Source organism: Sciurus vulgaris (assembly GCF_902686455.1).
Source record: "Sciurus vulgaris genome assembly, chromosome: 16".
In the NCBI taxonomy this organism is placed as follows: domain Eukaryota; kingdom Metazoa; phylum Chordata; class Mammalia; order Rodentia; family Sciuridae; genus Sciurus; species Sciurus vulgaris.
The window spans coordinates 17,260,570-17,274,351 of record NC_136477.1 but is presented as its reverse complement, the minus strand read 5'-3'; the positions used below and the strand labels follow the sequence as shown (position 1 = coordinate 17,274,351).

At 57.4% G+C, this 13,782-nt stretch overlaps 1 protein-coding gene across 1 annotated transcript; it reads right to left on the bottom strand.

Moving 5' to 3' along the window:
- Positions 1–1,112: 1,112 nt before the first annotated feature.
- Positions 1,113–13,520, bottom strand: NIBAN3 (niban apoptosis regulator 3). Its single transcript, XM_079115239.1, has 14 exons — positions 13,447–13,520; positions 11,706–11,836; positions 11,030–11,155; positions 10,410–10,524; positions 8,623–8,790; positions 7,934–8,049; positions 7,755–7,859; positions 7,468–7,630; positions 6,993–7,183; positions 6,170–6,328; positions 5,235–5,351; positions 5,064–5,156; positions 4,296–4,413; positions 1,113–3,024 (listed from the first exon to the last, which is right to left on the bottom strand). The coding sequence occupies exons 1-14, from the start codon at positions 13,499–13,501 to the stop codon at positions 2,903–2,905; spliced, it is 1,779 nt and encodes a 592-aa protein (XP_078971365.1). The 5' UTR covers positions 13,502–13,520; the 3' UTR covers positions 1,113–2,902.
- Between the last annotated feature and the right edge of the window lie 262 nt (positions 13,521–13,782).

Genomic DNA, 13,782 nt, shown 5'->3' with positions numbered 1-13,782 from the left:
CAACCCCACGTGCACAACACCCCCGACGGATCTCTGTTTTGAGGGGGATTTGAAACTTTCCACAAAAGGCAAAAATGAATTTATATTCTAGATTTGATAAGGAAAGACCTTTCATATTAAGTAAGAAAAACAAGGTGACAAGATGTCTCATTTCATCTGGAAAGATTTAGAGGGCAAACAATGGCTTTGTCAAAGAGAGCAGGATAACGAATTCTTATTGCTACAATGTTTCCAGAATTAACAGCTACATCCTGTCCTGGGTATCCTGGGTAAGAGGAACACAGCAGGAGGTTGTGAAGCCTTTTTTTTTTTTTTTTTTTTTTTTTGGAACGGGGGTGGGGTGGGGGTGCCGGGCTGGGGGCGGAACCCCTGGCTTCCCATAAGCAAGGCAAGGGCTCCACCACTGAGCCACGCCTCCACCACTGAGCCACGCCTCCAGCCTAGAAAGTACAAATTTATCTCAGAAGTTCGAGTTGGAAGAAAAGTCTGGAAAGCTCAGGCTTATCTCATCCTCTTGGGAAAGACGGAAAACCCAGGACAGAATGGAAGGAAATCATCTTGAGCGTACAGGTCCCTCTGAAGCTGACCGCAGAGGAAGACCAGGGAAATCCCTGAGACTAACTCCGGAAGCAGCTGGACAGGCGGTGACACTGGAGGAGCCGCCAAACTCCAGTGAACAGATGACTTTTTTGGCAAGCAGAGGGAAGTCAGTAACTAAGGGGGAATCTGATGCCGAGATTGGGGGCTGAGGACAGCTCCCGGTGGAGGGGCTGCCCTGAGCACTCGGGTCCCATCCCCAGCACCTGTCCCCGCAAAGGAATGTTTTGGGGAGAGCAAGTAAACCCAAATAGCTCAGCACAAACTGAGAAGAAAATTTCCTGACCCGTATCACGAAGCATCACTATCCTTAATATACAAAGAGTTGTTCCTTATCAACAAGAAAACACTCTACGATCCTGAAAAGTAGGTAAAAGACACAATTACCCTTAAAAATGACCCAAAAAATCACAGATGGTCAATAAACATATTTTAAGTTCAATTTAGTAATCAAAGCAATTCAAAATAAGACAATGAGTATCAAATTAACAGTTTTTTTTCTTTTAATTAAAAGTTCTAGTGTGGAAAAAGATGTGTACAAAGTGCACACAAGCCGTGGGAGTATAAAAAGACACCGTTTTCCCAGAGGAACGGGGCTTAGAAAAGCCTAATCCCACATGTCTCCGGAGCTCGTCTCAGAGGGATTCCTTGGGGTTCCTATGCAGTCAGCTTTGGCCCAGAACTTCCACTCAGAGACGTTCAGCCAGTGGACACGAGGAGGGCTGTGGGTGAACTCAGCTCCAAATGTCCTGGGGAGGCAGTGGGCGCGGTGGCAGATGCCAGCACTGGAGCCTGGCAGCTTGGAGCAAGCTGAGCCTCGGTTTCCTCATCTGTAAAATGGTATCATAAGGGTGCCCAAAAAAATCAGCACGTCAGGGGCCTGGTGCAGAACAGACTGGGGACGTAACGAGAATGTGAGAGAAATGGGTGAGCAACCCCATCAGTGGGTAAGGACAGGAACAGAAGGCTCTTGAAGGAGGAGCTAAAAACACTGGCTAAGCTGCCTGATTGCAGAAGCATGCTTTGGAGACCACTGAGGAAATGACAGATGCTTCCCTCTACACCCTGAGATTTCCCCTGGGGGGTCAATCTGCGCTTGCTTGAAAAGTATGTACGGTTGTCCCTTGGTTGCTGGGGATTGGTTCCTGGGGTCCCTAGAGACACCAAAACCCTTGAATGCTTAAGCTTTGTATGTAAAGTGGCATAATATTTGCCTCCTGTAGACTTTATTCGATACAATGTATATACTAAGTAAATGGTCATTACATTGTATTGTTTAAGGAAATAATGACCAAAAAGTCTGGGGCTGGGATTGTAGCTCAGTGGTAGAGCACTTCCGGAGCTTCTCCCAGCATGAGGAAGCCCTGGAATCCATGGCAGTTCTGCCAAAGCCGGCACGTGTGCAGGTCAGATGCAACTTTTTCTCAAATATTTTTGATCCATGGGTGGTTGAATTCCCAGATGTGAATCCCACATATCCAGAGAGCTGACTGTACAAGGATATTCCCTGCAGCCTTAGCTGTTCATGTGAAAGACCAGGAACAAAACACCCCATAGTTTGGTTCTAGTTAAAAAGTCTCAGGGGCCAGATGCGGTGGCACCCGCCTGTAATCCCAGCAGTTTGGGAGGCTAAGGCAGGAGGATTATGAGTTCAAAGCCAGCCTCAGCAACTTAGCGAGGTGCTCAGCAACTCAGTGAGACCCTGTCTCTAAATAAAATACAAAAAAGGGCTGGGGATGTGGCTCAGTGGTTAAGCACATCTGGGTTCAATCCCCAGTACCAAAAAAAAGAAAGAAAGAAAGAAAAGATAAAGAAAAAAAAGTCCAAGACTGTTCAGCCATTTGTGCCAGTTAGTGTGAATATGCATCCATTTATCTGCAGGAACTGGCGACAGGATGCTGCTCCTGAAGGGTATTAGTTAGCTATCGCTGTGTAACAAATTGACCCCCCCCCCAAGCCCATCTTGCAGTGCCCTGGTTGATGATAAACTCAAGGGTCCCGTGGCCACAGCCTCCCCTTCTGGTGCTGATGATGGGAAGTAGCTGCTGGGGAGCATCCCACTCTGTCCTGGCCAGATGAGAGGGGTTGAGGCTCAGTTCCAGCTCAGCTCCCAGGGCTGAGGCCACAGGCATGTCAGCACCTGGGCCTGCAGGGTCTTTCGGCAACTCAGGGTCCCACGTGGCTTCTCTCACCTCGTACGTCACCAGCTTGGCCCACCTGGCAGTGCAGGAGAGGAGAGATGTGCTGTTCCAGCCCCAAAGCCACGCTCACAGGGATACGAGACACCCTGTACCGCCCCAGCCCTTTAGCAGCTCACTGCAGTGCCCAGCTCTGAGCCCTTACCCACTCCCTCCTGGTGCAATGGGGCCTCTGAGTCATCAACGTGAGGGCAGGGTGTGTCGCTGGTGCCAAGGCCCTTCTTCAATTCTGAAGTAAGAGATAAACCCTGGGTGCATCTGGGGAGGCCCAGGTACCCAAGGGCTTCCAGGCACTCTTCCAGAGAGGCGGCCCAAGTGCCAAGGGTGGAGACGAGGTCTTAACTGGGAATCCTAAGCAAGTAGCTGGCAGGGAGCCTCTTGCCACACCCGTGCCAGCTGCAGACATTGCTAACTTATGCTCACACTCATCCAACCTGGAGACATCAACCCTGCTTCCAACACACTGATCTGAACAGACATCAGAAATCAATTGACGATGGAACCCTTAAGGACACATACCTCCTCTAGGTTCAGAAACTCACCCAGGCCATCTGTGTCTGGGTTTAATTTTGCAGTCAGAAAATGTCTTTTTTTTTTTTTTTTTTTTTTTTAACTTCTGCTGTTTAAAGGAAGCTTGGTTCTTGTTTGGTCACCCACAGGCAAGGACAGCCTCACCCTGATCCTCTGGCTCCTGAGATCTCAGTGTCTCTGGGTCTCTGCCACCTCTCTGACTTTCTACATTCCCTCCTTCTCTCTGTATCCTTCAAATACAGGCTCTTTGGAGATTCCTCTCTGTTCTTGACCTCACTCTTCACTCCAAGGGCTCCATCCCCTTGGCTGCTGCCTCTGCTGGGGCCCACTCTTTGTCCCAGGACCATGGCTGTAGCTTCCTTCATAGCCTCCAGTGTGACTGCTCTCACTGCTCACACACCCTCTATGGCTCCCTATTGCCTAGACAATAAAGTCCAAATTCCTCTTCCTGTCATCCAAGTCCTTGCCCATCTGCTCCAGCAGCCTCCAGCCTTCCCCTCACACCCTGTGCACCAGCAAGACGGTACATAGATGCCAGGACATCCCTGAACTGCCATCACCTGCTGCCCCCCACACACACTAACACACAGGGTCCGTGGTCACAGGCATGGGCTCATGAGCAAACTGACAGGAGGGGGAAGTTTCTAGAGCTGCTTCCCAGCCCAGGAGCTCCTGAGGGGCCTGCCCCAAGTCTGAGAACCCCGGGGACCTGAGCGCCTGCCCAGCGTGGAACAGGGAAGCGGTTAAATGAAGGGCTATGAAGTCCATTCCTGGCTCTGTTGTTGTGGTTTGACTTGGCGTCTGTCCTCTAATCCCCCTCCTTCAGGCTCCCTCCCGTCCACCTGGGACCCTCCGCCCCACCCCGACCCTAGGTTAAAGGGCAAGTGTCCAGGAGAGTGAGAGGCGCTGGGGGGGCAGGACTTGGCCAGGGCTGCTCTCCTGAGGCTCTGCAGGGCAGGGCGGGCTCACCTTGGTCGATCTTCTGCAGCAAGACGCCCCGGATGACACCCTCGTAGATGCCCTCAGTAGTCAGGGCCTGGCTGCCCACGGCAAGGACGTCCCCCTCAAACTCAGGCAGCTTCCGGAACTGTGGTGGGTTATAGGCTAGGCTGGAGACAGGACCTCTGCAGACCCAGGGATCTGGGCCCTGATTAGCTGGGGGAACTTAGGCCTCAGTTTCCTTATCTATAAAATGGACTCGGTGACCCTATTTCCTAGGGCTGTTGTGCAGATGAGCAGTATTAACAAGAGGCTATGGTTCGACCGTGTCCCCCAGAGCTCATGAGTTAGAAATTTAATCCCCAATGCTGTGATGAGAGATGGGTCCTTTAAGAGGCGATTAGACACACTCCTGCTTCAGGGCCTTTGCACATGCTATGCCTCTGCCTGAAACACCCTTCCAGGACACACAGCTTGTCCTGTTAGTTCCTTGCTTTTCAAGTGTCATTTCTCAGGGAGACCCTTCCTGATCACCTGGCAACTCACATACTCCACATCTGCCTCTTCCCTCCACCACCTGGTGTGGGCAACATGGGGACCCACCCAGCTCACATTGCAGGTAAAGGGTCATGAGGGAGGCAGACGACCAAGAAGAGCCACCTGGTCCAGTCCCAGGATTCGGGGAAGAAAAGCCTAATCATGACAGTGGCTTTGTCAGGGAGGAAGGCTCTGTCCCCTCTACAGAGCCCTGGAGGCAGCTCCTGGGCAGGCCCGCCTGGCCCCGCCCCCTGGACTCACGGGGAGCTCGCTCAGCACGAAGGGCAGGAAGATGCACAGCAGCCAGCCTCGGACGCACCTCCGCTGCGCCGACTCACTGTCCGACCGCAGCTTCTGCACGAAACGCCCAGTGGCCTGTCCAGCTGCCATCTCAGCACCCTGGCCCACCGCAGCCCTCCCGGCATTCCTCACCTTCAGCACCCGCCCTCCAACTCTCCCCAGCTGCTCAGCAGCCTGGTGGCAGTCCAGGGAGGTGGTCAGACACTGGTCGGCCAGCTGCAGAAAGGTGGCCACGGCATTGGCCATAAGCTGTGGGAAGAGGTGGTGGGATGATGTGACTGCCCAGCCCAACCCTTCTGGGCATTGACCACCTCCCCTCCACCTCCTCCACCTGCCTCTCCTCTTAGGAAGAGGGGGTGGTGCCAGGACGCCGGGACTGGGAAGTGGAGACCCAGCCCAAGTCGACTATACTGCAAAGTGTTTTGTGCAGTGTGCAAACTGAACAACTGTACCAGGCAGCACTGGATCATCTTAGTCCGTCTCCTACACGCACCATGTTCATCAGCAGGCCCCACAGCCTCCGCCTTCCAAACACTTCCCATTTCTCCCATGGATGTCCCCCTCCTGGTTCAGGCCTCCTCTCTGCCTCCTGCACTCCTGTCTCCAACAGCCTGTGCTCCCTGAGGCAGGCCGGGCTTCCTAAGCCTTGGATCCAGTCATGCTCCTCCCCTCCTCACACACCTGCTGCAGCTCTCCATTACCCTAGGGACAGAGCAGGTGGGTCCCCTGAGCCCCATATTCAAAGCCCTGCCCACCCACCGGGCCCAACTGTCTTTTCACCCTCTTTTGGAAGACACTCTCAAAATTGCTTCATTTTTCCAGAAATACGGACTGGTTCTCTCAACACCGTCCTTTCCACACAGGAAATCTCCCGCCCCTGCCTCAGCCTGGAAGTCCCCTCCCCCTGGGAAGTCCCGCCAACCCTGGAGATGGATGGGGGCTCCTCAGGGCTCCTGGGGCATCCTGCACAGCCCACGTCAGCCCTGGTCCCCAGCTCATGTCCACGTGAGGGGTCTGGTGAGGGAAGGTCAGCTCTGACGGTCACCGTGGCCTCATGCCCGCCTCACCTGCTGTGCAAGATCCTGGACCCCAAACACTAAGCTCTGTGTCCCCAGGAAGCCGAACGGTGCTGCCAGCTGCGCCAGGCTCCCGCGGCTGCGCTCCGCCTCGCGGTAGCACTTCTGCATCAGCTCCGGGTCCCACGGCATCTCCCCGAACTCGTAAACCTGCGCTGGGGCAGGGCGGGCGGGGCAGGTGAGAGAGTCGCCATCAGCAGATAGAAAAGCAGGGCCCAGGTGCCCGTGGCCAGTTTGCTGAGGGAGAAGTGCAAGTGGAGAGACATCCCCCTCAGCTGTCACCAAAACCTCGGCAAGTGACAGGAGGTCTGGTGAGACGGACATAAAGTAGAAAAACCTGGAAAAATGGTAAGGAGTGGTGTTGGCATGAATGAGGGTAGATGGACACACACGCGGTCGGAATCTCCTCTGCCCTTTCTGCGCTGGGCTCTGGAGCTGCACAATGGAGTCCGGCCCTTCTTCCTCCTCCCTCCCTCCCTTCCTTCTTGGTAGCGGGTACTGAACCCAGGGGTGCTTAACCACTGAGCCACATCCCCAGCCCTTTTCATTTTTTGTTTAGGGACGGGTCTCTCTGAGCTGCTTAGGGCCTTGCTGACTTGCTGAGGCCGGCTTTGAACTCGCGATCCTCCTGCCCCAGCCTCTGGAGAAGCTGGGATGACAGGCGCGCAGCTCCGCTCAGGTTTCACTGAGCCAGAATGCCTGCCGCGAGGTGATGAGGGCGCATCCACCAAGGGCCACAATGCATAAAGAGCGGCCTCAAAGTTCAGAGAAGGTTTTGAACAGGAAAGAAGCCTGGGCGCCCACGGGCGCTCACCTCTCTGCGCAGCCGCGCGCCGGAGGGGTTCCCACGCAAGTGGCGAGAAAGACGGTCCATGCCCTGGGCTAGGAGGGTCCGCACGGCTTCCAGCGCGGCGTCCACGGTGCTCAGCAGCGCCTGCGCGACCTGGGACAGCTGCATGTCCACCTTCCGGCGCAGGCAGGACCTCAGCGGGGCCTGGACATCCGCTGCTTGTGGAAGGCACCGGCCTGAGGTCCCCTCCAAAAGCACCCCACGGACAGGTGCGGGCGGGACCCGGGCTCAGCAGGGCGTGGTGGACCGAAGCGCCCCTGGCGGATCGGCCCCCCACCCTCCTGACCCACCTGCCGCCCAGGCCCTGCTCTCGCTCCAGGCCCCGCCCCCTCCGCACCTGGGCCCCGCCCCTCTCCGCTCTGGTCCCGCCCCCTCCGCACCTGGGCCCCGCCCCTCTCCGCTCTGGCCCCGCCCCCACGCCTGGCCTCCGGGGCCTCACCCCGCAGCCTCCCCGCCACGCGCTCCTGAAGCTGCAGCATCTGGTCCACATCCGGGCGGATGGTCCTCTCCAGGGACGCCAGCAGCTCGTCCTTCTCGGGCTGGAAGGCGCGAAGCCCCGCAGAGGCGCCAGCCAGGACCGCGGCGTAGACGGCGTCCAGCAGCTGCCCAGCACAGGACGCGGTGCGGGAGGAACAAGGACCCGGAGAGAGTGAGGCGACAGTGGCGGGCACGGAGAACCTGGGCCACCCGCCGATCCCGTCCTCCCGGCCCCCACGCCTCGCGTACCTCGGTCCAGGCCCAGGCCCGGGCGCGGCCAGCACCCCGCAGCGCCGGCAGGGTCTGGGCCCGCGTCGCCGGCAGCAGCTCCCGCAGCAGCACCGCGCTCAGCACCTGCGAGACAGGGCGTGGAGCAAGGCGGGCCGGGGCGGCCCGGGCGGCCCTGGGCGAGCGCGAGGACCACTGACCTCCGCGTCCGAGCCCAGCGTCACGTCGTCCTCGCCGAAGTGGCCTCGATGCTGCCGGTAGAGCCGGACGGCGTCCAGGAAGGCCCGGGCAGCCGGGGCCTGGCTTCGCTGCAGGACTGAGGGGCGGCGCCGCAGTTACGTTCACCCTTCCCCCGCCTGGCTCCCCAACACCCGGAGGAAGCCCCTCACCTCACCAGGAACACCCTCGTTTCACCCGCCTCCGGCTCTTTGCATAAGCAGAACCCTCCCGCAGAAAACACTCCCGCAGGACCGCCACCAGCCCACAAGCCACCTTTATTCGATTTAGGAAGGGGAAACCCCTGGGCAACCGCCAGAGAAGACCCCAGCTGCCCCTGGGGGGGGGGGTACCTTTGTGCAGTCAACAACCTGTTCAACTGTATGTGCCCATCTTGTTTCCCTTCTTCCCCTGGCTGAGCCCCTGTCTTTTCTGGACCTCGGCTTCGACATCCCCTACTCTGGAAAGCCCTCCCTGACCCCCAGAGGCTGAGCTCCCACAGGACACAGTCTGTAACTCCACCACAGCCCAGGTGTGCCAGGTGTCCCCTTCGTCTTCTCCTCAACCCATTTTATGGATAAAAAAACTGAGGCTTGAAAATGTCCCACCGTGAGAGAGTCATCTGACTCCAAACCCTGAACCCCACTGCTGCCTAAAACTTCCTGTAACCAACCTGTGCCCCGAAGTCGGATGCCACCCTGCAGGGCTAGCCGCCAGGCACGCTGTGCCTCCCTGGTGGCTGCAGAGAAGCAGAGGTGCCGGCGGAAGGGGTGCTGGAGGAATAGGGGGAAGCTCACAGGCTCTTCCAAGAGGGGGTCAGTCTCTTCCTGCACATGGTCCCCTGAAAGCAGACAGAAGAAATCAGATCATCACTGAAAGATACCCACAAAACAGACGGCAGCCTCCAGGGTGGGGAGTCGCTCAATAAGCGTGAACCACGTCATTAGGGTTGTCACTAGGGTTGCCACTGTCCTCACTTCAGAACCTCCTAAGGCAGGGCGCTTTCCTCCCCGCGCACGCCCAGGGCAGACATCACCAATCCATCCCAGCACTTTCCCCCAGCCTCAGCTTCCTCCTCAACGGCCTCCAGGCAGCCATCGCCAATCGATCCCAGTGTCTTCTTTCTGTGGGGTTCTGGAGTCAGTCAGACCTCCGTTCAAACCTGTCGCAACCATTTTCTGGGCTCCACAAATAGGACACACTTTTTCCTCATTTTAAACCTCGGTTTTTTCTTGCCTGTAAAATGCACTTAATATGACACTGATGACCTAGAACTCCGAGTTGGATAAAAGGAATGTACTTATTTTGGGTGAATTTATCTGGGCTCTCCTAAGTCCTCAGTATTCTGTAATTTCCAGTGTGATACATCCAGACCGTGAAAAGATCCCCAGATGGAGAGTGGAAGTTCCTGCTCCTTCCGCTCAGAGATCTGGACGTGATCCCGATTTTGAAATCTGCGTGTGGGCCGGGTGTGGCTCAGTGGCAGAGCCCTTGCCCACCATGCAAGAGGGCCCGGGTTCCACCCCCAGCGCTGCGAAATAAACAAAAATTTAAAAATTTAATCTTCATGCACATGCGTGGGATGCACCTTTGTAACAAGATGGGGTCCTCTGGTCTGCCTCTGGCTGTTTTTCCTTGATGTGTCTGGGGCTCCTTGGACAGGTGCAATTTCCCTTCCTCAGGGACAGCCGTCGTTTGTCCAATCAACCCGGGAAGGGTGGGTACTTGTCTTGAACCAGAGCCACGTTTCTGCGGCTGTTTTCTGTGCTACATCTGCATCGTTTGCCGGCAGGTTGGGCTCAGTGGTGACGCAGAGGGTGGAAGTCTGGCTTTGTGCCTTACTAACCATGGGACACTCCGCAGCCTTAACATCCTCATCTGTGAAATGGGGCTGTCGGTGACAAGGACGCTGGCTGGTCAGGCCCAAGATAGCACCGCAAGCACACACTGGCCCAGGGATGCCGCTTCTTCCCCTGAACCTTTTCTACACCGTATTGGAGGAGGAAGAGGAAGAGAGAGGGAGAAAGAGAGGGGGACACCCCCACATGTTCATGCTGCACACAAGAGCCCTCAGCGGAGGGATGGTCCACCTCCAGTGTCCATCTCCCCGCAAGCCCGCTGACACTGGGTTTTCTGGCTTTTACCCTCTGCTATTTTGGTCCCGCTCTGGTGATCTCACCGCTCCTCTCAGCCCTGGAGAGCGTGGGGTTTTTCTTCTCAGAGTGGGAGTGCTCACTCAGGGTCAATGCTGCCCGCCAGGGTACCCGTGGCGACATCTGGAGACACTGTTGGTTGCCACACCCGGGAGGGGGCTTGCCACAGCCACGGAGTGTGTGGAGCCAGGGGTGCTGTCAGCTCCTGGGGTGCAGGCAGGGTGGTCCCCACCAGCAAAGAAAGGTCTGGCTCCAAGCCACCGTGCTGAGCCGAGAAACCTGCTTTGGGGGACTCTAGGAGCCTTACCCGAGGAGTCTGGGCAGAGTGCGTCCAAAAGGCGGAGGTACTCAGGCTGCGAGGTCAGGAGCGTGTACCCCGTCAGGGCGGTGGAGCCGAGCACGTGGGCCCCATTTTCAAAGTCCTGCAGAATCAAGGGGCGGCCTCCTGTCCCCAGAAAACACCGCCCCTGCCCCGCCTTCCTCCACGGCCCCGCCCTCCCGCCCCAGCGCCCCGCCCTCTCACCACCGGTCCCGCCCCAGCGCCCCGCCCTCCCACCACCGGCCCCGCCCGCCCGCCCCCCGGGCTGAGCTGGACTCCGGTACTGGGGAGAATCTCCCCACCAAACCCCCAAGCCCTGCGCAGCACGGACCACCGTCGCCCCATTTCACAGAGGTGGAAAGCAAGTCCAGGGCACCCGTGACCTCCCCCACCTCCATCCCACCCGACCTGGCCTCGTTCACCCACGCAGCGCAACAGACCGCGACCCGAGTGGCCGCCCACCCAGGCCAAGTATTCAGGGGCTCTCGATTCATCCCGGGTGTCCCCAAGACCCTTAGGGCACCCTGCCGGAGCTGGCCCCACACTCGTGCCCGGAGAGGGCAGGATGGAAGATGCCAGAAGCAGGAGGCCCGCGGGGCATCGCTCACCTCTTTGTGCCTGAACCATTCCAGACGACCGTCCCCGCGCAGAACGCAGAAGACCGGCTGCCACCGGGGCGGGTGGCCCTGCAGCTGCATCAGGGCTCCCCGGTGCTCGCGGACGCGCGGCAGCTTCTGCACAAGGAAGGACCAGCGGGTGCTGCGGGTGCGGGCGGAGACCCCAGCGTCTCCATCACCCGGACAGCTCTGGCTGTGTCCCAGGTGCCACCGAGTGAAGGGCGATCGGCCTGCTGTCGCACTCTCCGCCCCTCCTCCTCCTGAGCTGTTGCCCAGTTTGGCCTCGAACTCCTGAGCTCAAGGAGTCCTCCTGCCTCAGCCTCTCCACTCCCCTTCTTTTCCTTTTAGTACTGGGGACTGAACCCAGGGCTGCTCTACCACTGAGCCACATCCCCGGCCCTTTTTATATTTTATTTTGAGACAGGGTCTCACTAAGTGGCTGAGGCTGGCCTCGAGCTTGTGATCCTTCTGCCTCAGCCTCAGAGTTGCTGGGATTACAGGCCCTGGGGTCTCTGTCAGGCACCACGTGTCCTTAGGGTCCTAACCAGAGATGTTGCATGAAGCAACTCACGGGGATGAATATTTAAAGTTGCTAAGGTCTGAGGCAGGGCGTGTGGGCCGAGGAGGGTCCCCGGGTACCCAGGCCCCTGCCCCCAGTGGCACCCACTTTGCTGCGAAACAGCTGGCATTCGGCTGGCTCCTGGGGGTGCAGCTCTCGAGAGATCTGCCTCAGGACAGAAGTGGCCAGCTGCTGGCGGTAGCAAGGCAGGAAGTTCCTCAACAGGACGTCCACCTCGCCTGCCGGGACAAAGGGACACATTGGGCTCTGAACAGCTGCCAAGGAAAAGAACAGATGGGGGAGCGCCCCGGAAGCTGCTGGAGAGGTGCCCTGAATCCCACTCGCCCTCAGCTCTCGTTCCTGTACCCCTGGGACAGGCGACAGGCCAGACTGGTGTCTCACACCCCAGTCAGTACAGCCAGCGGATCCACCCCCTCCCCAGGGTTCCTCGGGCCCCTTGGCCTGGGGAGATTTTCACAGGCTTTTAAAAACCCCACTGCAGGCCTGGGGGGCGTGGCTCAGTGGTGAGCCCTTGCCTAATAGGGTTCCACCCCCAGAGCCCCCACCAAAAAGTGGGAACATTCTGGGGTGATGGAAGTGCTCTGTATCCTGATCTAGGAGGTAATCATCCAAATGTCAAAGTTCTTCAACTCTTGCCCTAAGATGTGTGCACTTGACTGTACTTCCGCCCTCCTACCTGGAATGTGGGCCTGATGGCTGCAGCTCCAGCAGTTGGTTTGTGCTATGAGGTAACCTAACCTGGGGCGTAGAATCTCTGAGACAAAAGGAGTTTAAGGAGTTTGGGTGTCTTTTTCCAGCCAGCCTGTCTCCTTATTTCTCCATAAGAGAAAAGTACACCTTCACTTTTTTTTTTTTTTTTCAGTACTGAGAATTGAACCCAGGGCTTCACACATGCTAGGCAAACTCTACCACTGAGCTACATCCCAGACACTTTTTATTTTTTATTTTGACACAGGGTCTTCCTAAGTTGCCCAAGCTGATCTTGAACTTACAATTCTCCTGCCTCAGTCTCCCAAGTAACTGGGATTATAAGGTATGCACCACCACACCAGCTAAATCCTAATTTTATTTAAGCCCCCCTATAGGAAAAAAAAATCTCCAGTCTGCACAGGGTGACTCCCTGCATCCTTCCATCAGTTTTATCAGGTAGGCGCCGCCGCCTATTAACAGACAAGAGAATGAGTCCCAGACAGGGGACATCGCTCACAGAGGGCGCGCAGCGAGTGAGGCCAGGGCCTGGCTCTGAACTTGGGCAGTCTGCAACATGTACCACAGGCCCTTGCACGTGTGGCTCCTCCTATGGCATAAGGTTCTGCATCTCCTGCCACCTCTATCGCACGCCCAGCCCTGGCGGCACCACCCTCTCCCTAGTCTGTCACTCCCACCATGATTTCCAATCCAACTGTCATTTGGGTGACCATGACTTGTCCTTTTTCGTCACTGTGTTCCCAGGAATCGCACACAGTAGGTGCTCAATGTCCACATGAGAGGACACAGTGACGTCTGTGGCACCAGATCTGGCTCCAACTCCTTGTAGTCTCAAGGAGACTGAGCCTTGGTCCCCAGGGCCCATGCAGAGGGCCATCCTTTGGGGTCCTACTGTGCCCAGGACCCCTCCCACCCGGTCCCATGCCCCTCGCTGAGACCCTGCCCTGAACAGGTCACCAGATTTACCAAATAAAAATGTAGGACATTAGTTACATGTGAATTTCACTTAAATAAGGAATCCTCTTCAGCATAAGTACATCCCATGCAAAATTCGGGACATACTTACACTTAAAACATCCCGCTCTCGCGCGGCCTGCCGCTCCCCACTGCCCCTGCTCACCCTTCAGCTGCTGCTGCTGCTGTTTGTCCAGGGGACTCGAGGCCCGGGCCCCCATTCTCCTGTTGTCCCCAGCTCCCGGGGCGCGGGGCACTCCAGGAACAAGCTGGCTGGCAACCTGGGCGCCGTGAAGCTCGGAAGCCAGGCGGGTGGGCGTGCAGATGCCACCGCCGCCCCGCCCTGCACCTGCGTCCTCCCATCCCCAGGGCCCGAGCTCCCAGAGTGGTGGCTTCTCTGGGGCAGTCCCGGGGGAGGTTTCGGGGACAGGGGGAAAGCCCTGAGTGGCTTTGCAGGAGATGCAGGGCAGACACCTGGCAGGACAGGACAGCAGCCAGGCGT

Bases quoted from the DNA above. Each gene is read 5' to 3' on its own strand.
- NIBAN3 (XM_079115239.1), bottom strand. From the start codon at position 13,501: ATGGGGGCCCGGGCCTCGAGTCCCCTGGACAAACAGCAGCAGCAGCAG. The intron at 10,525-11,029 runs GTGAGCGATGCC...TTGATTCTGCAG, and splicing joins AATGGTTCAGGCACAAAGAG to GACTTTGAAAATGGGGCCCA. The intron at 5,352-6,169 runs GTGAGGCGGGCA...CTCTTCCCACAG, and splicing joins TCCAGGATCTTGCACAGCAG to CTTATGGCCAATGCCGTGGC.